This window comes from Colius striatus, chromosome 2 (genome assembly GCF_028858725.1).
Source record: "Colius striatus isolate bColStr4 chromosome 2, bColStr4.1.hap1, whole genome shotgun sequence".
NCBI classification, from domain to species: domain Eukaryota; kingdom Metazoa; phylum Chordata; class Aves; order Coliiformes; family Coliidae; genus Colius; species Colius striatus.
In genome coordinates this window covers 5,540,227-5,567,591 of record NC_084760.1, presented here as the reverse complement: position 1 = coordinate 5,567,591, position 27,365 = coordinate 5,540,227, and the positions used below count along the sequence as shown (strand labels likewise).

The window sequence follows — 27,365 nt, the reverse complement described above, 5'->3', positions numbered from 1 at the left end:
ATTTAAACTGCATCCAATGTGAACACGAACTATGCCAGACACCTTTTCCTGCAACTTTGGGAAGGCAGAGAAAACAGCATCAGTGAAAAGAGTTGCTATGCAGGATCTGTACCCACATAGAGAGTGTTACCAGCCTGAAATACGGAAGGACAATGGCACAGCCTCAGCAGAGGGGATCGCTTTCCCAGCACCAGGCGGCTGACAGCTGCTGCTGTGGGAGATGGCAGCTTTGGCCACTGAGCTCTCACCCCTGGCACGTGGTACTCTCAGTCAATACCATAGACAAATCAACTCCATCTAACAGCCAAAAAGGCCTTTAAAACTGTGTGGCCGACCTCTGCTCCAATCACCAAATTCAGGTCGCTGCTCACTAGTCGCCAATGTTACCTCACACTCCCCTTCTAGTTGAAATATCACTTCAGCTTTCAGTAGTGTCAGCCTATGACATCGCTCACATTCCCACAGACACCCTGAAAGCCCAGCTTACATCTCAGACCACGTTTTAGCCCTCTCTCTGTCAGGGAAGACGGCCTCCCGCCGACCGCACAGCGGCAGCGGGCAAAGCGCCTCAGCTTGGGGCACCCTCAGCCCTGTCAGCCGCGACGGCACCGCGCTGGGCCTCGCTCCTCCACACCACACACTTTGCCGGCTCGTGTGAAGAAACGGCCTTTTTGTGCTTTTTTCTTGGGTATTGGGGTTTTATAAGGACGATGGCGCGGCTGTTCTGCCTCATAGGTGGCGCTGCAGGCGGCGGCCGCGGTGAGGCAGTTTGTCCCTGCTCGGCGCCCGTAGCCCGCCCGGCAGGGCTGACGTGTAGCGCCGAGGCGGCGATGGCGGCCGCTTGGGACGAGATTCGGCGCCTGGCGGCCGACTTCCAGCGGGCCCAGTTTGCCGAGGTTGCCCACAGGTGAGCAGGGAGGGGACGGGAGCTGCCGTGCTCCGGAGCCCGCCGCCGCCCCACTGCTACACGCCTGCCGCCGTCCCCTGCCCGCGCCGGCAGCCCGCCCTACGGCCCCCGGGCCTGCTGCGGCGGCCCGACGGGTTCAGCCCCGCACTGCCCTTGTGCAATCCCCCATTGACTGGCACTGACCGGCCTGTCAGTGCTTGTGAGTCCCGGAGGAGCGTTGAGGACCCCCAGGAGTCTCTGTCGACCCGCGAAAGTGTGTCTGTATGTATGTAATAGCCCTTAAGTTCAAGCTGCTGACCATCGACTCCTGTGCTGTGGTTCTTCCTTATGTGTTATTGAGCAGTTGAAGCTGTTCCCCAGAACTTCTTTCTGTTAAAGTGAGTAAAAGAATCCTCTTAAAATAAAATATACAGAACGATCAAAGACACCTACCCTGTAAGCACAACCATTCCTAAATGCACGGGCAGATGCCTTCTTTCAGCCAAAGGGGCTGCCAGCTGTTCAGGAGAAGAGTGAAAGTTGTTTTAGAGACATGACCCGTGTAAATGAGCCCATATGGGTGATTTGTGGAGTGATAAATAGGATCCTGAAGATAGATTTTTGTAATAAAAAATATTCCTACAGAAGAGCAAATAATCCTCATTGTGCTTCCTCAGTTTACTGTTTTTGAAACAGTGATTTAAAGGTGATTTTAGCAACCACTGACTCAGAGTAACTGATTATTCTGTGTGGTGCCAATAGGTTGTCAGAACGGAACTGCATAGAAATTGTCAGTAAACTGATTGAGGAAAAGCAGTTGGAAGTAGTGCACACACTTGATGGAAAAGAGTATGTCACTCCAGCACAGATCAGTAGGGAGATCCGGGATGAGCTTCATGTTTCTGGTGGTAAGTGTGGCATGTGCTTTCTTCCTCTGGATTTGGGATTTCATTGTGAAGACAACTGGAGAGAATTGGAAAGTTTTCTTTGATTCTCTTAATCTTGCAGAAAAAACAGTGAGCTTGCTTCCTATTGCTTCATCTACACATTAGTTCTCTTTACTTTTATTTTGAATTCAGATCTGCATTAAGTTTTTAGGTGAGTACACCGGGATGTGTTACTTGTTTCATTGTGTCCCATGTACAATTTGTGAGGTAGAAGCGACTAAGAGCCCTTTTGAAGGACATATGGCATTTTAATATGGTTAAGCATCTGGCACAGATGTTTGGGCTTGACTCAGATTTGTAAAATCATTCTCCATTCATGGCATGTATGATCTGACTTAGATATCTCAGGAAGCAAATATGCTTTGCACTTTTAGATGTATTTAAAAGTGAATTTCACGGCATCATTAGGGCTGGGAAATTAACTTACGATGTTCATACAGATTAGCCATTTCCTCAGGCTTGCCTCAGTTTGTGTTACACTGTTGTGTGCCATGGTGTCAGTTTAATAGCTTGAACTGAATTTAAAGGTGCTGTGTTTTGTTAGTAGCATCAAGCAAAGATAACACATTTTGTCAGCTTCCATTTTGATGCTTATGGATTAGTGGTCAAATCCAGATCAGCTTCAAGGAAAAAAACTAATTGGACAGGAGTTTGAACAGTGTTTTTTACTTCTGGAATTTCTTGCATCAGCAAGGCCATAGGGGTAGGTACAAGCTGGAACAGAAGAGGTTCCAAAGAAACACAAGGAAAAACTTCATCCCTGTTGAGGTGAGAGAGCACTGGAAGGGGCTGCCCAGATGGGCTGTGGAGTCTCCTTCTCTGGAGACTTTCCAACCTACCTGGACAAGTTCCTGTGTGACCTACTCTAGGTGGTCCTGCTCTGGCAGGGGAGTTGCACTGGATGAGCTTTCGAGGTGCCTTCCAACCCTTAAGATTCTGTGATTCTGTGACAGTATGAGTTATCTTGCACTGGCCACCTGTGGTTTCTGTGAGTTGACAATATGTAAAGCTGAAGTTGGTTGAATTGGTCTGCAAAAGAGCAATGAAGAAATATTATAGACAGTGGACTGTGCTATATTCTGAATCTGTTCAGTCATGTTTTATATGCTAAAAGTGTGTTCTCACTTTTTTTTGAAGGTCGGGTAAACATTGTTGACTTACAACAGGTAACTTTTTATTAATAAGAAATTGCATACTTCTTTATTTTCTTCCCCTTCTTCACTATGTACATTGTAAATATGAAATTCATTAGTTGTACTCCAGCTAAGTCATTTTTCTTTTAAGAGAACAAACTTTATGAAGAGGTGGTAGCTCATGTCAAGGGTACAGCAGGTTACTTAATCCATATACTGCTTTACTGAAAGCTCCTCTCTGCTTAATGATAATCTGTGACCTTCAAAATCATCAAGAAACCAGCTTTTCTTTCTGAACTCTTTCTTTGTAAATGAAGGGGAGCAAACAGAAACAAAATATATTTCTTATTTAAATTTAAAGCTGCAGGAGCATGTGTAATTAATTTTGCATGCCTCTCTGGATTTTCCCCTCTTCCGTCATTAATCTCTTGTCTCTACTAATCTTTTCCCTCCAGTAGCCTTCCTCTGTGACTAATTTTCCCTTCTAGCTTGAGTAAAATTACTTGGAATCAGAAAAGTTTCTGAAAGACAATGTAGTATTTTCTGTTCATAGCTCTCTGGATATTCTTTTTGTTATATAGGCTACTTTTAACCTTGCCATCGTGGCAAAGAGAGCTTTTTCTCCTTACTTATTCCACATCACAGATTATCACATGTGTTTGCAATAGTAGAAAAAAAGTCAAAGCAGCTTTCCACAAGACTTAGGAATGTGTAAGTATACCATATAAATGTTTGAGAATTGATTCCAATTTAAAGTTCTGATAAGAGATTTTGTCATTGGGTGTTTTTTTAGATAATAAACGTGGACCTCCTGCACATTGAAAACAGAGCCAACGACATTGTTAAGTCTGAAAAAACTATTCAGCTTGTACTGGGACAGCTTATAAATGAGTGAGTATTTTCAGGAGCAATATGTTCAATTCACATCTCTTTTTCTTTTGTAATATGCAGTCTAAAAGGGATGGCCAGCCCTTGATGCTTCTGAAGAGAAATACTTATTTCTTGCTGCTAGGGCTGCTTGGTGGGGATCAATGTTTCTTTTCCAAATGGCAAGTGAGGCCTATCTCAGCAGACATGTCCAGTGAATCCATGGACAAAGGTCTTACTGAATGTCTTTGCCCAGTATCTGCACTTAAGAGGCTTAATTTCTTACTCAGTGTCTTAGTATACAACAGCTAGATCTCATTTACTCCACGGCTTTGCTGTCTGCCTTGCCTCTTGACACACCCTCTCATTTTTTTCTCATCTCTTGCTTTACCTCACAAGCCTAAGATGTAGCAATGTGAGCAAGTTATTTCATAGCAGTCAGCAACTGCTGAAGCAATACTCTTAAGGAGTTATTTCTGTTATTGATTGCACTGCAGGATTTATTCTTGGTAAAGAGTGTGAAGTTCTTGATTCTTGAAATAAGTAACACTTATCTTAGGACAAGGCTGGATTTGATGACCTTAAAGGTCTCTTCAAGCTGAGAGGATTCTATGATTCTATCTTGCTCACTAAAGCTATTTTTTGAGTGTAATGTTTACCTATTCCTGCTTTTTGAGAGTTTCACACAGGAGGTAAATGTGCAGTTGTAATACTAGACACCTAGTATGCAGGCTTTTAACAGAAACAAACACATTGCCACTGACATTCTTCTCCTTTGTTCATTTAAAATAACTCAGTGTTTGCAAAGGTGCAACAGGGAGAGGTACAGTGCCAGGTCAATGAATTCAGCATGTAGCTAACAGGATGATCTTCAATTTTACATTTAATGACTTGGGACTTTATTTTTTCTTGTTTTTAAATAAGGAGTTACCTGGATCAATTAGCAGAAGAAATAAATGATAAACTACAGGAAACTGGCCAGGTGACAATATCGGAGCTCTGCAAGACATATGACCTCCCAGGAGACTTCCTGCTGCAGGTGATGCAAGCCACCAAGCTAGCATATGTGTTCATCTTCTTTTGTTATCTTTAATTGCTATGAGTTGCTTGTCATTCTCAAAAAGTACACTTTCTTACAAAAGTGTTAGATACAAGTATTAGATACAAGTAGCAATGTGCCCTTGAGACCAAGAAGGCCAATGGCAGCCTGGGATGCATCAAGAAGAGTGTGGGCAGCAGGCCAAGGGAGGTTCTGCTTACCCTCTGCTCTGCCCTGATGAGACTTCATCTGGAGTCCTGTGTCCAGTTCTGGGCTCCTCAGCTCAAGAGGGACAGGGAAGTGCTGGAGAGAGGCCAGCACAGGGCCACCAAGATGATCAGGGGACTGGAGCATCTTCCTGCTGAGGAAAGGCTGTGAGAACTGGAGCTGTTTAGTCTGGAGAAGAGGAGACTGAGAGGGGGAATCTCATTTATATTTACAAGTATCTAAATGGTGGGTGTCAGGAGATTGGAGCATCACTTTTTTCTCTTGTAACTGGTGATAGTACAAGGGGTAATGGAAAGAAGCTGGAACACAAAAAATTTCATTGAAACAAAGAAAAACTTTGTTTCTGTTGAGGTGAGGGAGCCCTGACCTAGGCTGCCCAGGGAGGGTGTGAAGTCTCCTTCCTTGGAGGTTTCCAAACCCACCTGAACACATTCCTGTGTGACTTGATCTAGGTGGACCTCCTTTAGGAGAGGAGTTGGACTAGATGATCTCTAGAGGTCCCTTCCAACCCTACCATTCTGTGATTCTGTGATATGTAAAGGTTTCAGTGTAACAGCTATTCACAAGTTGAGGTTGATGTTTGGCTTTTCACTACTAGGCAGAGTTCCTTGAGAAATGTTACATTTGTTGGGAACAGGTTAGGGTTAGTAATGTTAGGTTCAGGTTAGATCAGTGTAAGATCTGAAAATTTATTTGTTGTAAATATTAAAGACGTTGGGGTGATTTCATCAGTCTCATTAGCTACCCAGGAAGCAGAAATACAATTGTAGAAACCTTTCAGTTTATTCAGAGACAGTAAAATAAAGGTTTGTTTCTAGAAGCTGAAGCCAGACATTCAGAGTAGAAACAAAAACTATCTTTGTCAGTGACTATTGTAGTGTTTAAAAGGATTAGGGAGAATTCTCTTACCATTGCTGACTTTCAGACAAGGTTTGTGTTTTGTTTGGAAGGTACTTTTTTCAAAGGGTAAATTCTGTGGCACGTGTTAACAGTGATGTTAGGTACCACAGACAACCTTGTTGACTCAGAATTTATGAGCAGATTTCCTGTAACATTGATCACACAATCAGCTTCTACTAAAACATTTCTAACATGGAAAAATTCTTACGTGGTTTCTTGATGTTTCCTCCCTTCCAACCTTTAAGATTCTATGATTCTGTGATCTTTTTATGTTGTTTTGTTTAACATTGTTAATGTACAATTTTAGCAGTCATCCCAGCTTCTATTTACAGGCATTATCCAGACGTTTGGGTAGAATTATTCATGGACAGCTGGACCAGGAAAACCGTGGGGTGATCTTCACAGAAGCCTTTGTGTCCCGGCATCGCGCGCGCATCCGTGGTCTCTTCACTGCCATCACTCGGTAAATTGCACCACCTGCAACCACATATTACCTACCAGAGGTCTTTATGGATCAAGTTCACTTGTGATGAAAAAGACAGAGCAGTGGAACAGGCTGCCCAGAGGGGTTATCGAGTCTCCTTACTTGGAGGTCTTCAAGACCTGCCTGGACATGCTCCTATGCAACCTGATCTAGGTGACCCTGCTTCTGCAGAGGGATTGGACTAGATGATCTCTAAAGGTTCCTTCCAACCCCTACCATTCTATGATTCTGTGACCATTCTATGAAAAGAAAGACCTAGGGATAGATTTTTGTAAATGCTTAGTCATACTAAACTCACTTTTTTGAAGTGGGGGCCACCTTTTGAGAAAAGAACAAGGAGAATATAACAATATATGATATACAATGTAGTTAAGTTTTTTTTTCTGAAGAAAATGGTAATCAGTAATTCTTCTCATTTGTTTAGAGAGTATCTATCCTCACTGTCATTCCAGTGCTCCCCAGTCAGTTACATGTCGATGTCTACCCACTACGTGTGATTATAATTTTTTTTTTATATTAAATCAATGTGTGCTAATTTATATGAAGATAAAAGGCCACCAAGATGGTCAGGAGAACGGAACATCTTTCATACGAGGAAAGGCTGCAGGAACTGGGGCTGTTTAGTCTGGAAAAGAGGAGACTGAGGGGGGATCTTATTAACATTTATAAATATCTAAAGGGTGGGTGTCAGGAGGTTGGGACATCCCTTTTTTCTATAGTAGCTAGCAACAGGACAAGGGGTGATGGGATGAAGCTGGAACACAAAAAGTTCCACTTAAACATAAGAAAAAGCTATTTCACTGTGAGGTGAGGGAGCCCTGGCACAGGCTGACCAGAGGGGTTGTGGAGGCTCCTTCCTTGGAGGTCTTCAAGACCCACCTGGACATGTTCCTGTGTGACCTGATCTAGGTAACCCTGCTTCTGCAGGGGGTTTGGACTAGATGATCTCTAAAGGTGCCTTCCAACCCCTACCATTCTATGATTCTATAAAAGCTCAGGAAAGCAAAAGTTTCCTTACAATGACCATCATGGCTTTGTTATAAGCTACAACTTCATAGCAGCTGTAGGCTGTATTAAACATCAGTGTAGCACTCTGAGATCTTTTATCCATGTGAGTTGTCCTCTGTTTCTGGTTTCTCCATATCAATCTCAGGTCATTAACTTGTATTCTTTTGTTTTTCTTTTTTCCAAGGCCTACACCTGTTAGTAACTTGATCACTCGATATGGATTTCAAGAACATTTGCTTTACTGTGAGTTTTATTCAGACTGCTTTATGTTTCTGTTAGTCAATTTGTAGATTTTCCACTACTAGGAGCGTGCTTTCAGAGAAGCATTTTAGTATATAGCCTTAGTTCTGGAATAAAAAACAGTAAGTTCCTCTTTAGTGTAATAAGTGTTAAACCTTTTGTGCTATTTGTAGCTGGAAGAGAGATTCTCTGTATCTAAAGCAGTGAAAGCATACATTGATGAAGGGCCTCTGGGACTTTTGTCATCTGTTTCGTTATTTGCCCTTAGCTACTAGCAGCTTTATCAGTGAAGCACACAAAAGGGGGCAGATTTTTATGTAGCCAAGTGGCTTTCACTGCTCTGGATTTTATTTATTTGCTTTTCTCTCTGATAACTGAGGCAGACCTTTTGTTATGCTCTTAGTTAACAGTCTTTATATGCTGAGAGATAAAGCATATCCTTAACCTGTTTATTTTCTTTTGTTCCTTTTTTAAATAGAAATACATGAAGTTTTCCCATCCAACTGCTGAAGACTTTAGGGAGTATGGTGATGCAGCTTTTCTTTGACTGCCCCCCTCTTGTCTGTCCAAAATGCTGTTTCAAGTACCTTTAGTCTTGTACACCAACTGACCAAGTGTTGCTGGTTTTTTAAACTCTTCATAGTTTTCTGTCTCTTCTCATGAAAGCTAGGTCTTGTTTGGTTAGGTCTTTTTGCCTTCAGGGAATTGCACTCCCCACTATAATCTCTCTCTGCTTACCTTCATGTTTTTTGTGACAAGCTTATTCATTAAAAGTTACAATCTTAGCATTCAAATAAAGTCAGATCCACACTCTTAATTTCACATCATCAATTTAAGGTTTCCCCTTTTTCTTTGTTTGAATCTGCCATCCATCTATTAAAGTGCAGTAAAGTTGCAGTACCCAACAGATTGCAGTACGTGAAACAGGTTTCAAATTTGGATCAGGTTCTGCAAGTACATTCATCACGTTTTGCTCATATACAGTGTTGTGGTAGTTTAGCTCTGGCTGGGTGCCAGGTGCCCACCAAATTGTTCTATCACTTGTCTTCCTAAACTGGACAGGGGAGAGAGAAATATAACGAGAGGTTTGTGAGTTGAGATAGGGACAGGGAGATCACTCAGCAATTAGTGTCACAGGAAAAACAGACTCAACTTGGGGAGAAATGGTATAGCATGACTGATGTAGCTCAAACTGTGTATATTCAATATAAAGTGTTATAATCTTGCCATTGTGGCTCACTCTTTTGAAATGTTATATGACTTCCAGAGCTTTCATCAGGACATTCTCATAAGTGTTAAAAATAATTGATAGAACTTGGAAATGTTTCACTAGAACACAACTAATGGGTAGGGGGAAAAAAAAGAAGAAACAAAGCAGGGAAAATAATTGCTGTGTTTTGATTGACACATATCTCAAAGTGGAAAATGTTGCTTCATTTCTTTTCTTCTTGTAGCTTTGCTGGAAGAACTTGTTAACACTGGTCGTCTGAAAGGCACCGTGGTTGGTGGGAGACAGGACAAGGCTGTGTTTGTTCCAGACATCTATGCCAGAACACAGAGCAACTGGGTGGATTCCTTTTTCAAGCAAAATGGTTACTTAGGTAATTAAACTGTATTCTTGTAGATAAAATATCTTTCTAAAACTAGTTTAGGTAATTGCCCTAATACAGCTAGTGTGTAGTGTGAAGCCTCACAATTACAAGTGGAAATCAATAGGGTAGTTGATACTCCTCTGTTAAAAGGCCATCTTGCTTATAATGATCTTTGTTACTTTATCACAAAGAACTAGATTTCAGCAGTGAGAACCATACTGCCAACCAGTAACTTTGTCACAGAGTTAAAAATGCTACTTTTTTCACGTTCTGAAAGATTTCTTAGACTGCTCATTGTAGACTTTTCGTATTATGAGGTTTGACCCGTATAATTAGAGTTTCAGCCTGGGTGTCTAGATTACATTCAGACTTTGACAGTTACTAGTCCAGATAGCCAAGTGTGCAGTGCACAGGAATAACCTTCTCCAAATGCCCAGAGAGGCTGTGGAGTCTCCTTCTCTGGAGGCTTTCAAAACCTTCCTGTGTGTGTTCCTGTGTGACCTGATCTAAGTTAACTTGCTGCTGCAGAGAGGTTGGACTAGGTGATCTCTAAAGATCCCTTCCAACCCCTAGCGTTCTGTGATTCTGTGAAAATAAGATTTATAGAACTGGAGTGGGTAACACTAGTGTCCTGGTTTGAATGCAAACCTATCTAACTTGAAACTGAGTGATGCTGGAAAATGATGTTTTAAAACAGAAGCTGTGGGAATACGTGGAGCTGAATAAACAGAGGGATATACTCCTGGGGTCCCAAAAGGCCTGTCTTTAAGTAATCATTAGTCTTGCACTTTGAAAAGGTTTGGCATAATTTGCTGTAGTAATCCTGTATTACTCTAATATTGCTTGGCTGACAGAGTATCTGAATGTTTTCAGACCAGCTAAGTACTAACTGCCAAGTAGTTAAAATGTTTTGCTTGTGAGACTTTGCAAGGTTCAACTGGAGTAGCTATTGAAAGCAAAACATTATATATATATATAGTAAATATTGTTCATGTTATATTAGAATATTTTGGATAGATATAATTGCAAAGATAAGTTTAATGATATAAGATTCCAAAGCTCAGACCAGTGTCATATCCATAATTTAATCTTCACATTTCTACTAACTGTGTTTAAGTGTAGCTTGTACTGACCTACATTTTAGGTCAGCATGGCCTTGAGGCTGCATTGACTTGTGTAACAACTCTATGTAATCCTTGTTTCCTGCTTTCAAAACAAAATTACCACGTAAGATCCTGTATGGATATGAAGGTACTTAAATGTAACAGATGTCTTAACTGTTTTATAGAGTTTGATGCATTGTACAGACTTGGCATCCCTGACCCAGCAAGCTACATTAAAAAAAGATACAAGTCCACACAGCTCTTATTTCTGCGAGCAGCTTGTGTTGGTCAAGAAATTGTGGATCAAGTTGAAGCCTCTGTAGAGGAAGCCATCAGCTCTGGAAACTGGATAGATGTAGCAGTAAGCAATCCTTTCAGTTGTTGTTGGATTGGTTGATTTGCTCTTATTTTTGTGTCAAATGAAAGCTCATTGAAACTGCACATATGTACAATGAAAAATCCATGTTGTCTAAGACAGCAGTTCAGTTTAAGTCAATTTAACAAGTGAAAAGGGATTATTTGCCTTTAACTTGGTCTGAACAAAACAGGGGAAAGACATAGCTCTGTTAAGCTGATAGGTACCTAAGTGTATCAAAGTTCATGCTAATGTGTTCTTCTGGAGAGTAATATATTTCTGTGGGGTTCTTTTTAAAGAAGTTTAAACCAAACTCTTAAGACAGTTTCAGTAGGCAGGGGGATATTAACCTTTTTCTCCTGGCTAAATCCTACTTGTAAGCATTAAAGCAATACCTGCAAGGATGCCTGCTGTTGGTTTGTGTTAGTATCTGTTGAGCCACATTTTGAAGAAGCTTCCCTGTGTTTTCCCAGAGGGAACACACATTTTAGAACAATGTTGATTATGGATGTTAGAAGATTAACATCTTAAATTACCAGTTTAATTTTAAAGGTACAATATATTACAAATAATTAACATGTCAAGTGGGGTGCCTGTGGATTCTGTTTACCCACGTCAAAGTGTATCTGTCCATTCTAGAGCAGATTATTTCATGTAAATGGTTTTGATTTTCTTTACCCTAGACTCTTCTGCCCAGCTCGTTGTCAGTAGAAGATGTTGGGATTTTGCTTCAGCAAGTGTTGAGATCTTTAAACAAAAGTTCTTCGGGTTTAGTCTTCAGTGACACCATTGTGGTCAGTGAGAAATTTCTAAGCAGATGTGCTGATCTGTTTTCTGATAGGATGCAACAAAAAGCTGAAAAGGTACAGGGGTTTTGTTTCTTCTTTAAGATGCAATATACATTGAGCATTGAGTTTATGTGACTTTATTTACTGTTACCATCTCTTCTCAACTTGAGAAGAAGGGCAGAAGTGTAGAAAAGGGTTTGTATATGTAAGCAGTGCAATTTAATGTATATTCATTTGCTCTCAGGGAACACTATCTCACTAACAGTATGAACAGATGCTGAATTTTGAAGGGGAGAGGAAATATCTCTTCATGTGTTACACTTGAAAAACAGGATGTGAGATTAGTACACTTAAAAATGGACAAAATGTCTCTATTTTGTTGCTGTGTCCATCTTTTTCTTATTAAGTGCATGTTCTTGATTTTAGGAAATGAAAAATAACCCTGTTAACTTAATCACTGAAGAAGATTTAAAACAGGCTTCTCTTTTAGAGAATTCATATGCTAATAAAAAAGACAAAAAGGATGAAAGAAGAAAGAAAGCAACAGGTAAGGCATCAATATTTAGCTTAAGCCAAAGCAGATATAAAAGTTAGTGTATATTGTACAGCTTTTCTGAGAGTCCCATGCCAGACAACTTTCCATTGTTTGCATGCATAGCAGTTATTTGGAGATTCACACAGTGTGCTTAAAGTTATATTCTGGGTTAAATTATTTCCAAGTCTTACTCCACTTGGCAGTTTGGAATAGATTTTAATCTGAGGAAGGAAATAAACCAACAAAAAAATGGATTTTCACTCTTTCAAGTCTTTGTGGGGTTTGGAAACATTATTCAGACTAAAGACTCTATTTTCATTTCCAAAAACTTTATGCAGCTCTTGTGTTGCTATTGTACAGTTGAGCAATCTGTGTTGAACTCACCTGCAGAGTTTTATGTGCTACTGAAAGTAACAGGAATAGATCACCAATGCATCTCTCTCAATTAAATCTACTCGTCTGCAAAATAAAGCATTCTGTTCTACTCTTAAAAAGTCCATGACTAGGTTGACATGGAAACTAAACTTACTCTTGCCACAAGAGACAGAAGATTTTTCTTGGCCATAGCTGATACAGAGAAACTTGAACTTTTGTTGAACTGTCATAAGTAGAATGTCTTCAGTTTCCAGCCCTTTGAGGAGTGAAACACTGATAAGCATGTATTATATGTCTAGGCATTCATATCCACATATGCTGCACCATCAGCAAGCATTACCCTTGATGAAGGGTTTTTTTTTCAATGGACTATTTAGGTATATTACCTTAAAACAATTAACAGCCTGGTTTAAGGATTAGATGTTCTGTATTGGCAAAATGTGCTCACCTTGCCTGTCTTAAGGGCTGTGGGTGACTGTATCAATATCTATTGTTAAAGTGTGACCTGATGTGGTGTATTGTTAATGCAGTTCATGCAAGTGTGGACTCTGCCATGTCTCAACTGTCTTATTTATAGTACCACTTGCAACAATCTATTACCAACAAATATCTGTAGAGGCATTTACTCTTGAAGTCCTTTCTGTAGGTTACAGTCCATGGATCCTGATTTGGCTTTTCTAGTAGTCTCTCTTGCACCATCTCTTTGTGGATAAGATCTTTGACTCTAGATTGCAGCTTTTTCTCTCTGACTATTGGGTTGGAATACAGAACAAAGGGAGCTTGATTAAAATATCAGCAATATATTGCACAATTGATAGTTTGCTCAGCTAAATGCAGTCACGTTTCAAGTAAGCTTGTGAAAATACCAACTCTCCTCTTTATTTTGGAGAAGTCATTAATCTAGTAGATCTCACACCATCCACTGCTAACTGCAAGTGAACTACCTAGTAGTTCCTGCAAAGGAGTGATTAAAACCCCATCTATAGCATGTAACAGGCACATTTAGGCTTTGTGAGTAGTAGCGTCTTGTCTTTGTGTTTCCTTGTCTTGAATGATAGTACATAATGTCTTTACTTGAAAACTTGCACCTTGTATTTAAATGGAAAAAAAACTCCACTTTCTCAAGACTTAGTGCATGTATAGAACTAGTTATTCTGGAGCTTTAAATTACTTTCCAGTGAAAAAAACAGAAGGGAACAAGCAAAAGAACAGCTTGTCTTGTGGAGAGGGACTGCACTGCCAGTTGAGATCTTGTCAGCAGCATGAATACATGGGTTATGGGACCTATGAACTAAGTAATGAGTTGTGTTGATCAGAACTAGGACATATCCTTGCTTTCTTTTGTAAGCTATCTAGGAGCAGTCAAAGAAGAATTTGTGTCCTGCTTAATTGAATGCACATTCTCAATAATATTTTGGATGAAAGTGTTAATATGTAGGATTCTTCCTCTGAAAGTTAATAAAGTTAAATTCCCTGGAATATTTTTGAGCATCTCAATTGAGTAAAGATCCTAAATGCTTACTAAGATGCTGTTTTCAGTCATCAAAACATGTCCCTTTGAATTATAGACACTAGTATCTCATCTGTTTTCATCTGGAGGAAGATATTGCTGCTTGGTTGGGGTTTTTTTCATGATATGTACGTTTGATATGAGTAGTTATTTGTGTTTGTTAATGACATTAGCTTAACAAGCAAATGCACTAAGCAAAACGTTCTCCACTAGAGGGCAGTGGAAGCGTGAGAGGAGGAGGAGGAGGTAATGCCAGAGAGATCAAGATCAAGAAAACCAAAAAGAAAGGAAGAAAGGATGCTGACAGTGATGAGGAGTCACAGACAGCTAGCACAGGTTTGTTGTTTTACCTATCTATTCATACTGACATGTTTTAATCACTTGCTTTGCCACAGGTCTGGTTTGTATTGATAAAGTCAAGTAAAATATCAAAGATGATGAGAACACTTATTTGATTAGAGTTGTATCAGTGGGTAAGATGTTGCTGTTAAATTAAATGCACATATTCTATTCAGCAAAAAGTATAAATTCATCTTTAAAGAAAATGAATCTAACTAAAGGATATGAGTTCATCTGGGGTATTTTTAACTTGGTTTTATGTAGGAAATGCCTTTAGATTTTAGGGATGGATATTAGACCTGGTTTCTTAGCACCTGCTCAATAGCCTGTGATAAATGGCGAAGTTCTTATCCAATTCCAAAGCCTAATTAGCTTAAATTAACAAACTGTGGCAGTGAGACAGGATGTTTTTCCTCAAAGGGAGAAAACATACAGTCGAAGTTTTGATATTTTAAATGAGATTCATCTTGTTTAACTAAGACTTCTACATCTGAGCTATCCACCTGTATAACCATGGACTTTGTTATGGGGGAAGATAGGTACTTTGAAGGCCTAGTCTGTCTCATTTGTTCTAGGTGTATATTACAAGGTGAGTTTGAATCACTCCCTATTGGTGCCTGTTTCTCTACCTTTCCTCTTAGGAGAAGGAGCATGGATGGCTTCCTTGGAAGTAAACATCTACATTGTTTGACTTTCAGCAAACAGTTGTTGCAAAAAGCAATCACAGTTATGTTATATCTTTTATTCAATGGAGTATCAGAAATACATGCTTCCATGTCACATATGGTATCTAGACTTTCAGTACTAGCTGAAAAGGACTTGTAAACATGATATTTGAAGTTGTGAAGTACAGCATCTTAATTTTGTATGATACTACTCTCAAAAATTGCTGTAGTTCACATATAAATGAAGTTATATTTCAAGAATGCTCAGTACTGAGTGAAACTGTTACATCACTTTGGTTTTTTGGTGTAGCATTTTATGGTTTACAGTTGTTGCTCTTTGTATTGCTTTATTGTAATAAATAAGTTAAACCAGAATCCCAAGATAAATTCAGGTGTAACCATTCAAATATCAGTAAGAACCTTCTAAGACTTGATTTAAACTCACTTTCCACCTGTTTATACAGCCTTGTTTATTGCTACTGTGGCATAACCAGGAGCATCATTAATTTCCATTCATTCAGTGACCTTATATGCAGAGTAAACCCGTTTCATGCTGCATCTGGAGGATGGAAGACTTGTCCTTTTCTGGTTCCCTGTCATCATCCTGATCTCATTCTGATATGTAAAAGCCCAAGTTCAGCAGCATACAGACATGTTTTGTCCAAAACAAAGTACAGATGAGCTAATTCATGTACATTTATCAGCATGCAAGTTCATTTTATTACTGGAGCTTCTTGTCTGGTTTAATGTTCTTGCTTTGTAGTCTCTCAAATGTTATACTCTAACCTCAGGTTTAGAGTACTCTCTGTTACATGATTCCCTTACTAAATGGGGTTTAAAAGAAACCCAACAAAACAACCACCTTGTAAAATCCTTCACATGGGAACACTCTGTGTAGTTTTTGGGGTTTTTAAAACACTGTTTGGTCTTGGTTGATGTCATCATTTCTAAAGCAGGCCAGGCAGTTTGAAATGTCTCACCAAAAGTACATGTCCTCAAGTTGTCTGTTACAGAGTGTAACTTCTAAATGATCAAAAGAGAAAGTGTGGCAGTTATTTGTATGTGTCGAATCTCAGTATCATGTAGTCATCCCATCACTTTTGGTAATGCTTTTCTTCTGTGGAGGTTTGGACTTTGAAGCCTTTCAGTGTCTCATGCCACAGAGTAACTGTAACAAAACTGAATGTCATGTTTTCTCAGTGAATGTTGCTTATGGCCACTACAGGTAGGAATAAGCAGCCAGAGTTCCATTTCATGTCACAAGAGGAAATTGAAGATGTTTTAAAGACCCACTTGCAGGACTGCCCTGAAGAGCTTATTACAGACCTTGCTGAACATCTAATAAGGTAATTTCAGTAATCCAACTGGAGTTAGAATGGCTGTGATTCACTTCAGATGAATCTTCTCTTCAATCTGTTTTCTTGCTTGGAAAAAAACTGTTTTGCTGCTGGAAGTGAACCACAGCATTTTGTTTCCTGTACAACTCCTTGTTACGTACTTGCTCAGGTGTTAGAAAGCTGTGCTGCCACAGGAATGAGAAAGAAGGCTTCTGCTTAGCCATAGGTGCTTCTGTGTCCTTTGTCAGGTTCTTGGGTGTATTTCACCCCGTTACACAGATCCTTGTTGGGGTTTTGCCAGTCTCATCTTCTGTACAGCCCTTGGTATATGTTCCTATTTCCTGTCTTTTATGACTTTGCCAGCACCTGTGTGAACTGGATAGGAAGCTGGGTCAGCAAACTAATCTAAGCAAAGATGAATAACTTCTTTTAAAAGGTGTTACATGCAAGAGAGAGGATGGACCTCATTAACACTTACAAGTATTTGGAAGGTGGATGTCAAGGGGATGGGGCAACACTTTTTTTCTGTTAGTGTCCAGTGACAGGACAAGAGATAATGGACAAAAGCTGGAACACAGAAAGTTCCACTTAAGTAAAAACTTCTTTTCTGTTGAGGTGGGGGAGCCCTGGCACAGGCTGCCCAGGGAGGGTGTGGAGGCTCCTTCTCTAGAGACTTTCAAACCCACCTGGACACGTTCCTGTGTGGCCTGTTCTAAGTGAACCTGCTTTAGCAGGGGATTGGACTTGATTATCTTTAGAGATCCCTTCCAATCCCTACCATTCTCTGATGCTGTGATTTTGTGTTTAGGGCAAAAAAGGGACCTGTTAGGACTGTAACAGCCTAAGCTTGAATAAACTTGGAGTGCAGTGGTAACTGCAGCTTTAGAAGGGCCTGTGCTATTTTAACACAGGTATTCCCCTCTCACAGCTCTCATTGATCTGAAATTTGTACACAGACCCCTGAAAGAGTTTGTGAGCAGTGTTGCTTATGGAAATCTTTTCTATCTTTCATCTTGTTCCCATTTAGGAGTTGCTATGAGTTAAAAACTTGGCAAGGATTTACATTCCATACTGTAACTGGTGGTAGTTCTGCAATTGCAAAACTACGGTTTAATTTCCTAGTGGGTTTTTTTCTACTTTCAATGATTTGCTTTTTATTTATCTCACCATACTGTGGCATTCATATCCCTTTCATTTACTGTGTAATGAAGTAGTTTTCTCTGTTGCTGATATTGTTGGAAAAATCTGTACTTATACACTTTGCTTTAATGTTCCCTTTTTCTCTTTTCTTTTTCCCTGTTCTAAGACCTTTAACAAAAACTTACCAGGAAGTTGTGCGCTGTGTTTTTACATCTTCAACCTCTTCCTCTGGAGCTAGCAGAAGACAGACTATGAAGGACTTGCAGGAGGAATTCTCAAACTTGTACAACAACATTAGGTTGTTTGAAAAGGGAACAAAACATTTCACAGGTACAATATATACTTAGAAAAAAAATGACTGTGTTCATTCAAGGAGGTTGAATTTACTCCAGAATCTACGTTCAAGGTCGAAGAACAGTAATGGTTTAAAAAGGAAGAACTTAGGGGTGTTTTACACTGCCCAATGCTGATGTTATGCTGGAGTACATCTCTTTGCACACTTATTGGAATGGGTCCCCTTTATTTCATATCCATAGTCTGTTATATCTCTGTCAAGATATATGTGAGTTCTCATCCATCTTTACAAAATGTTTTCATCCTTTACCGGTTTTTATTATCTGAGGGGAGTAAAAAAGGTGAGCTCACTTCATTCTGTCACCTGTGCCAGTAGTGAAAGAACTGAATATTACTGGATTCTAAGAAGCTCCTTTTAAAACCTGTTCTAAGTTTCCTACTGAAAGTATGAAAGTAACTGAAAGTTACTGAAAGTAACTGCTCCTTGAGGGTGGCTTTGCAAAAATGTGTAGTTTCATTTTGCAATGGGTGACTTTGTAAGATGTCATCTTGAGCTACCTGTATTTTGTGACAGAAAAGTAGCATTAGGAAAATGTTGTAGTCATTTGCAAGAGTCTCTGCTGTATTCTTGAGCTTTCTCTGTGGAAAATGTATAACAAAAGGAAACTCTAGCAAAAAAACCCCACCAGTTGGGGGGTTGGACTAGTTGGTCTCTAAAGGTCCTTTCCAACCCCTACCATTCTATGATTCTATGTTTAGGAGTAAATGCAATTATTTCCCATTAGCCTCCATTCCTGTAGATGTGTTCTGTAGCCTCTTACTTATTTCTAAAATTCTACTGTTTCACTCTTAAAGACATGCACCTGGTCTTCTCTTATAACAGCTCATCCTCTAGACTTTTTCTTTGCATACTTTTTACTTGTTGATGGATAGCAGTGGTTGTTCAGTAATGATTCTGGAGAATTATTCACTGCTTATACACATACAGCTTGGAGAGACTTAACGATGCATTATTCGTGACCTGATCTAGGTGAACCTGCTTTGGCAGAGGGGTTGGACTGGATGATCTCTAAAGGTCCCTTCCAACCCCTACCATTCTGTGATTCTATGACAATGCACTTAAAAACTTGAAAGCTCAGCAGCAGCAAATTGGGGATGTTAGCTTCAGCTACCCCCATAATTTTCGCATGCTACTCATGGTTGATAGAGTCCACACTTTAGGAAGTGCTGTGATAACAGTCATACAAATCAGATAACTACAATCAAATGGCAAGTGCAGAGTCCTGCATCTGGGAAGGAACAACCCCAGGCACCAGGACAGGCTGGGGATTGACGTGCTGGAGAGCAGCTCTGAAGAGAGAGACCTGGGAGTGCTGGTTGATAATAAACTGACCATGAGCCAGCAATGTGCCCTCGTGGCCAAGAAGGCCAATGGCAGCCTGGGATGCATCAAGAAGAGTGTGGGCAGCAGGTCAAGGGAGGTTCTGCTTCCCCTCTACTCTGCCCTGGTGAGATCTTGTCTGGAGTCCTGTGTCCAGTTCTGGGCTCCTCAGCTCCAGAGGAACAGAGAAGTGCTGGAGAGAGGCCAGCACAGGGCCACCAAGATGATCAAGGGTGTAGAACATCTTTCATATGAGGAAAGGCTGCGGGACCTGGGGCTGTTTAGTCTGGAGAAGAGGAGACTGAGGGGAGATCTTATTAACATTTATAAATATCTAAATGGTGGGTGTCAGGAGGTTGGGGCAGCATTTTTTTCTATAGTAGCTAGCAACAGGACAAGGGGTGATGGGATGAAGCTGGAACACAAAAAGTTCAGCTGAAACATAAGGTAAAACTATTTCACTGTGATGTGAGGGAGCCCTGGCACAGGCTGCCCAGGGAGGGTGTGGAGTCTCCTTTCTTGGAGGTCTTCAGGACCCGCCTGGGCACGTTCCTGTGCAACTTGATCTAGATGGGACCTGCTTCTGCAAGGAGGTTGGACTAGATGATCTCTAAAGATCCCTTCCAACCCTACCATTCTATGATTCTATGAATCAAACACTTTTCATCTCTTTATTTCTTTAAACAGATGAGACACAGACCAACCTAGCCAAACACCTGCTGAAGACTGTCTGTACAGACATTACCAATCTTATTTTCAACTTCCTAGCATCTGAGTCAATGATGACAACAGAAAATTCTTCTGCAATCACAAGTGAGGTACACAGATAACAAGTTTCTTTTTAAGTCTTGAGCAGATCATTGATGTTTATTTACTATGAAATGATCTTGGTTAAATATACCTACAGCTAAAATGGTGATTAATATTACAGATTGTTTCCATTCTTATCTCATACAGGTCCGGACCAAGATTTTAGGTAAATTGCCTGAAGACACCAAAGGTCCTTTAACTAAACTGCATACTTCTCTGAATGGCAAGGTAAACTAATCCAGCTTTGAGTTCATATTTTCCCTTCTGCTGGTGCAGTGCTGACATTTATTATTAGTATTATTTAGTGTTATGTAACTGCTGCTCTGTGAAGGATGAAGGCAAGACAATCTGTGGAATTTATGTAAGGCAGTGCCAGTAAATACATTTTTGTATCTGTGAATTTTAAGTTATCATAGAATCATAGAACTGCTTGATTGGAAAAGAGTTTTAAGGTCATCAAGTCCAACCATTAACCTAACACTGCCAAGCCCACCACTAAACCATGTTCCTCGGCACCTCAGCTACACATATTTTTAGTACTTCCATGGATGATGACTCTACTCCTGGGCAGCCTGGGGCAGTGTCTAACAGCCCTCTCAGTTAAGTTCTTCTTAATGTCCAATCTAAACCTACCATGGTGTAACTTGAGCCCATTTCCTCTTGATCTATCACTCATCACTTGGGAGAAGAGAACAATCCCCACCTCACTACAGTTTCCTTTGAGGTAGTTGTAGAGTGATCATGTCTCTTCTTAGCCTCCTCTTCTCCAGGCTGAACATCCCCATCTCCCTCAGCTGCTCCTCATCAGACTTGCTCTCCAGACCCTTCACCAGCTTTGTTGCCCATCTCTGCACACCCTCCAGCACCTCAATGTCCTTCCTGTAGTGAGGGGCCCAGAACTGGACACAGGATTCAGCCTCACCAGTGCTGAGCACAGGGGGACAATCACTGCCTTGGCCCTGCTGGTCACGCTGTTTCTGATACAGGCCAGGATGCCCTTGGCCTTCTTGGCCACGCTGCTGACTCATGTGCAACTGGCTATTGATTAACATTCCCAGGCCCTTTTCCTTTGGGCAGCTTTCCAGCCCCTCTGCCCCAAGCCTGTAACATTGCCTGGGGTTGTCATGGCCCAAGTGTAGAACTTGGCACATGGCCTTGTTGAACCTCATGTGATTGGCCTCAGCCCATAACTCCAGCCTGGCTGGGTCCCTGTGAAGAGCCTTCTTGCCCTCAAGCAGCTCTACACACCCACCCAGCTTTATATCATCTGTGATACTGGTACTGATAGTCACCCAGCTCTTTGCTGCCAGGTGGAATCCAATGCCTCTTCATGTGCATGTGGGAAAAGTAAAAGCTGAGAGATGAGCTGCAGTTTAAAGTGGCTGATGTATTTTATTCCTGGAGTTCCTCATTGTTCCCCCATGTATTTCTTAACCAGTAAAATCCTGTCTGTTTTTTTAAAACCCTTGAGATTATGGCAGTGTAAGTACAAAGGAAAGATAAATACAGTGAACTGCCACTAAGTACTTTTTCTTTTCTTCCATAGTTTATTCCAAGTGGATTCACAGTCATCTGTTCGTGTGATTAATTGAGGTTAAGAATCTGTATCATTCTTTTAACAGAGTGTAGAAGATTTTCTTTCATGCCTGGATTCTGCAGTGGACATTTGTGGTATTATGGTGAAAAAAGGAGACAAAAAGAGGGAAAGGTACCTTCTTTTTCTTTATTCTGTAGACAACATGTGAAATGTAGCTCTGCTGCTGCACAAATGTCAGATGGTTCATTCAGCAGCAGTCACCCAGATTGTGTAAGAGACGGTCTTCCTTTCCAGGCTTTTAGCTGAAAAAATACAAAGCCAAGCAGTCCTAATTCCATGGAATAAGGAGGAGAGGAGGGTTTGTATGTAGCTAATTTGCTTGACTGACTTCTCACTGTTTATACATTCTCTAAGGGGCTTCTAAAAGTCTCGAGCACCACCAGTGCTCACTTGTTTATTTTAATGTGGAATTTCACATGGAAAACCGGTCAGTCAGAGGAGAAGATTAAAATGAGTTGGTGTTAGGTGGGGTTTAGAATCTGTTATCAACTGCTGTAAGACAGAACAAGAAACATTTTTTAATGTATAATGTATTCCTGTTCCTTAGGCAGGTGTTATTTCAGCATAGACAAGCTCTGATTGAACAGCTAAAAGTCACAGAGGATCCAGCTCTTGTTCTGCACCTGACGTCAGTCCTGTTATTTCAGTTTTCAACCCACTGTATGCTTCATGCACCAGGAAGATCAGTACCACAGATCATTAATTTCCTAAGTGGCAAGATCCCAGAGGTATTCCTTTCTAGCTTTTTAAGGGGAAAGTACCTTTTTTCCTATGACAGAACATAAAAGTTGTGCCTTGTACTATTTCTGCTGCCTAAGACTGACACCTTTGCTTTTCGTGTCTGATCGTTACTTTGTGTATAGAATAGGGAGTTTCTCTGATCCAATTTGTATTTCAAACCTATAACTTCATAGATCTGTCTTTAGTGGTTTTTTTAATAACATTAAAAATCAGTCTGATATTAGTAGTGTAGCTTTTGCCTTTATCCGTAGAGCAGATATGTATTGGGGGAAGTTATAATCACCAAATCACAGAATCTCAAGGGCTGGAAGGGACCTCAAAAGCTCATCCAGTGCAACCCCCCTGCCAGAGCAGGGCCACCTAGAGTAGGTCACACAGGAACTTGTCCAGCTAGATTTGAATGTCTCCAGAGAAGGACACTTCACAAGCCATCTGGGCAGCCCCTTCCAGTGCTCCCTCACCTCAACAGGGAAGACATTTTTCCTTGTGTTTCCTTGGAACCTCTCATGTTGCAGCTTGTACCCATTGCCCCTTGTCCTATCGTTGGCCATCACTGAGAACAGCCTGGCTCCATCCTCCTGACACCCACCCTTTACATATTTGTAAACATGAGTGAGGTCACCCCTCAGTCTCCTCTTCTCCAAGCTCAAGAGCCCCAGCTCCCTCAGCCTTTCATCAAAAGGGAGATGCTCCACTCCATCATCTCTGTGGCCCTGTGCTGAACTCTGTCCAGCAGCTCCCTGTCCTTCTGAAACTGAGGGGCCCAGAACTAGACACAAGATTCCAGATGTGGTCTCACAAGGGCAGAGTAGGGGGGGAGGAGAACCTCTCTTGACCTACTGCCCACAGCCCTTCTGATCCACCCCAGGGTGCCATTGGCCTTCTTGGCCACGAGGGCACGTTGCTGGCTCATGTTCATCCTGCTGCCCACCAGCACTCCCAGGTCCCTTTCCCCTACAGTACTCTCTAAGATTTCATTCCCAAACCTGTGCTGGTCCATGGGGTTGTTCTTTCCCAGATGCAAGACTCTACACTTGCCCTTGTTGAATTCCATTAGATTTCTCCCTGCCCAACCCTCCAGCCTGTCCAGATCTGGTTGAATGGCAGCACAGCCTTCGGGTGTGTCAGCCACTGCCTCCAGTTTAGTATCATCAGCAAACTTGCTGGCAGTGCCTCTATTCCCTCATTATGAGTGAGGTTTTTTACACTCTCTTTCCTATCAGCTAGAGTATGGTTACTTTTCATATTTTGCTATGAAATTGAAATTCTGTTTTCTGCCAAAACTGCTGGTGTTTGCTAACTGCATTGCTTCCCTGCTTCAGTGGATAATTGTCCTGTTCTTATTGCATGGATGCACTCCCATTTTTCTGCTTCTCTGAATATCTCTCAGAATTTAAGTTGCAAAATACCTCAATGGAAATAAGTGTCTGTATCAAGAACTCCCTTGAGTCAAGAATATTAGCAGTGCTTTCTTTTAAACGTTTAAAGTTTAAAGGTCTGTGTTTCTTCTCCTTAACATTGACATTCCTTTGTTTTGTTCTGGTTTTTCTCCTCAGGATCAGCATTCTCTATTAGTCAAATACCAGGGATTAGTCGTGAAACAGCTCATCAGCCAGACTAAGAAAACTGAACAAGGAGACAGTGACTCAACAGATAACCTGAAAGAGGAGGAAGGAGCAGATGCCATTCGAAAAGAGCTCCAGGAAATCACTACCTCTATCAAGGATCTTGTTCTCAGACCTAGGAAATCTTCTGTAACAGAGGAATAAAATTACTGTTCAGTGCATACACATCACATTATTTATTATTGGTTTTTATCCTGAAAGGAAGAACAGCAGAAAATGCTTTGACAAGCTTTTAAGTTTGGCTTCTAAGAATTGCAAATCACAGCCAGGGGATGCAGTTGTTGGATGATTGGTGCAAATGGAGCTTCGTTATGTACCACTGCAGTGTACATGTAGCACACATGAAATGTAAGTGTGAGAGTGCACAGTTGTGGGCACTCTGGGTATGAGATTAATGGGTTTTAATTGACACCTTCATGTGAGGCCTCAAGAAATGCTTATTCTTCAAATAACTGTATTCCCTGCCATACACACACAGGCTTATGGTTTGACTTCTCTGATTTGGATTTATAGCAATCTAAGGACTGCATAGAAATGTCTATAAGCCTGTGTATCTTAACTTCAAATACTAGTTATGAGCTGTGTACTTATATCTACCAGTATACCAAAAAAGGCCATTTTTACTGTTTTGTCTCATTAGTGGATGTTTTTAGCTTCAGTTCACAGGACTGCAACAGCAAAACCATTAAGTACAAGTGTATATTGCTAAACATAAGAGAAGCAAACCAGTAATAATATGAGCTTCTAAGTGTACTGAAAGCTCGTGAAAAGCAGCACACTCGTACTGGTGCTGTATTCTGGTAATGTCTGTAACAGCAGTTCATTTTGAACTTGGTAATTGAGACAGAGGTTGGGGATGGTGTTTTGCATTGGTGTGTTGAAAGTGGGTAAATACTGCTGCACCTGCTCCAGTTTACACACTCTAATGTTCATTCAGCAGACTTGTTGAGCCCTTAATCCAGTCACCATAGCAGTTAGAAGCACTTGCTTGTGTTGTCAGCTCCTTGAGAGAAGTGGGATTCCATTTGTCATGAGCTTCTTGAAAGGAATTTACTTTATGATCTTTCTACATAGACTTTATAGACTGAAATATCAGCTAAAACCTTTCCCTCAAGTTTTTTACCAGCCTTATTTTTACACAAACAGTACTTTATGTCTTCAGGAAGGTGGGAAAATGTATAAAACAGAGTTCTGCCACTATTAATGACACCATCCTTGTATGTCAAATAGGCTTCTTATTTTTAAGAGAAGACCATTTCCAAACCAGAAACATTTCAGTTGCATGACTCCAGTAATGACCATTGATTTCATGAGTGTCATTTTGGGATTTTGCATAAAAGTTTTGAGTACTAAGACAAGAAGTCGAGTTCTTTTCACTAAAAATATCACTCACCCATGCTTGCCAGTATTCTTTGATGATAAAAGCAAGCAAATTCTGTGCAAGCCCTTTTCTCTTCAAGTATTTCTGTTTGCCAGCAGTTTGGATTTACAAGCTTAATCATAAATACACCTAAGCTTGGAATGGCAAAGAAAATTGAAGAGGCCAGGTGTGGAAGCTCAGTAACAGATTAACCAAGGCTCATTTTGGTAAGGCAACAAATGTAATTTTATAAGTAAAAAAAAAAGAAGTAATGCTTAACAGTGTTCACATCAATGCTGGTCTTTTACTGACTGCAGGGCAAAACAGTTTGTCTGCTGTAAGGCAGAGCAAAGGTAGTTGTTTCTCTTTCCATAGCTGGAGGCTGTCATAGCTGACAATGAAGGACAGGTAGGAATAAGAGGTGAAAAATATTCAGGCTGTTTTAACTTTAAGAAACAGAGTTTGCCTACAGGGTTCAATTTCTTGTCATTTATCCAGAGTAATGATTAATTTCCTATACTGAATGTAAACAATTTTATATGACATGGAGGTGTTTTGTAAATAACCTGCTATGTGGCATTCTGTCTGCAAAGATGACATTATTTTAGTAACATTAAATGATGAAGTGTTTCAAATGCATTCTGGTACTTCAGCAATGGTTATCTTTGTGTCTTGCAGCTTTCAAACTGCAACTGCTGATGTGCACCCTTGTGCCTTAACATGCCATTCTGAGTGTCTGTGTGTTTCTGTTTGGTACTGATTCCAGTTTTATGCTGTAATACCAATGAAATTGTGCTATTTCATGTGTTAGACTTCCCTTATTGTAGTCAATGTTAGAAGAGTGATCAAATCTGAAGTAGATAGATGGGAAGCACTCAAATTCAGAGATATGTTGTGGCTACTAACAAAAATCCAGGAGACAGGTTGGAAAACCTTCCCAGATTTTTTGTTGTCCCATAGATGTATAAAAACCAATCTTTAGCACAGAGTCACAGAATGTTAAGGGTTGGAAGGGACTTCAAAAGCTCATCCAGTCCAACCCCCCCGCCGGAGCAGGACCACCTAGAGTAGGTCACACAGGAACTCGTTCAGGTTTGAATGTCTCCAGAGAAGGAGACTCAGAAACCCACCTAGGAAGTCTTTTGAAAAAGAAAGAAGAGGAATATTCACACTTTCCTGAATATTATGCTAATTTATTAGGGGTTTTTTCCCTCTTCCTAAGAGGAAGCTATTAATGAGAAACAGTAACTTTGTCTTAGAAACCCGAGTTTCAATTCAACAAAACAAAACTGCCCTTTGAAATGTCTAGGAGAATGAAAGGCAATACAAACTACAGAAATGAATGCTTTTACTTTGATGTTAAGTATTTGTTGTCAGCTTCTCATGCCCATCACCTCTGGTGTTTCAACACTCACCATTGTATTTTCATAGACTGGTAAAGGAGAGGTGTAAATGTGTATGTACTTACCCAAATAATTATAAACATGCATCTCATAGCCTCATTTTGCTTTCAGCAAAGTGGAATGGGTGCATGAGCCATGGTTAGAATTACACTTTCTGAGTAACAGCCTTTCTTTTCCCCATTGCTAAGTGGCAAAAGGTGGCTTCAGCAGCTGGTTATTTCCAGGTCTGTTGGAAATAAGCAAACTGTTGCTCTGATAGAACTTGCAGCCTTCTTTCAAATTCTCCTGTTTCACAGCTGCTTAAACAACAACAAAAAGGCACAAGTTTCTGAGTAACAGCATTGGGATTTGTTGTCTGTGTGAATCCATCTTACAGCTTGTTTGGATTAAAACTACAGTACTTCTGTTCTCTCTTTAGGCTCATGTGACCTGATCTAGATGGACCTGCTTTGGTAGGGGGTTTGGACTAGATGTCACTAAAGGTCCCTTCCAACCCTACCATTGTGTGGTTCTGTGATCACGAGTAGGCTACTCATGGTGGCTCTGTGAATTTGTTCTTTTTAAGTAACTGTTAGATTCTCTTTAGGCCAGGGAAATGGGAATTTCTATAAAGCTGGATACATTTTTGGTTTAAAAAGAAAAATACTGGGAAGTTTTGTGCTCATGCAGAAGACACAAAAGCA

General features: G+C 40.6%; 1 protein-coding gene across 2 annotated transcripts; it reads left to right on the top strand.

Annotated features, from left to right (window-relative positions):
* Positions 1–804: 804 nt before the first annotated feature.
* Positions 805–25,918, top strand: UFL1 (UFM1 specific ligase 1). 2 transcript variants are annotated; one of them, XM_061990775.1, is made up of 19 exons: positions 805–907; positions 1,649–1,794; positions 2,971–2,999; positions 3,760–3,857; positions 4,758–4,872; positions 6,333–6,463; positions 7,677–7,735; positions 9,187–9,333; positions 10,613–10,788; positions 11,466–11,645; positions 11,997–12,117; positions 14,204–14,326; positions 16,220–16,340; positions 17,638–17,801; positions 19,834–19,964; positions 20,104–20,184; positions 21,579–21,664; positions 22,101–22,281; positions 23,851–25,918. In XM_061990775.1, exons 1-19 carry the CDS (start codon positions 831–833, stop codon positions 24,061–24,063), a joined length of 2,379 nt encoding a protein of 792 aa, XP_061846759.1. In that variant the 5' UTR covers positions 805–830; the 3' UTR covers positions 24,064–25,918. The 2 variants fall into 2 exon arrangements, with proteins under 2 accessions (XP_061846759.1, XP_061846760.1); XM_061990776.1 differs by lacking the exons at positions 805–907; positions 1,649–1,794; positions 2,971–2,999; positions 3,760–3,857 and having other exon boundaries at positions 4,764–4,872; positions 6,308–6,463.
* Positions 25,919–27,365: the final 1,447 nt, after the last annotated feature.

Excerpts from the sequence above, each read along its gene's own strand:
- UFL1 (XM_061990775.1), top strand. The coding sequence starts at position 831 with ATGGCGGCCGCTTGGGACGAGATTCGGCGCCTGGCGGCCGACTTCCAG. Across the intron at positions 7,736-9,186 it reads TCAAGAACATTTGCTTTACT|CTTTGCTGGAAGAACTTGTT; the intron begins GTGAGTTTTATT and ends TTCTTCTTGTAG. Across the intron at positions 11,646-11,996 it reads TGCAACAAAAAGCTGAAAAG|GAAATGAAAAATAACCCTGT; the intron begins GTACAGGGGTTT and ends TCTTGATTTTAG.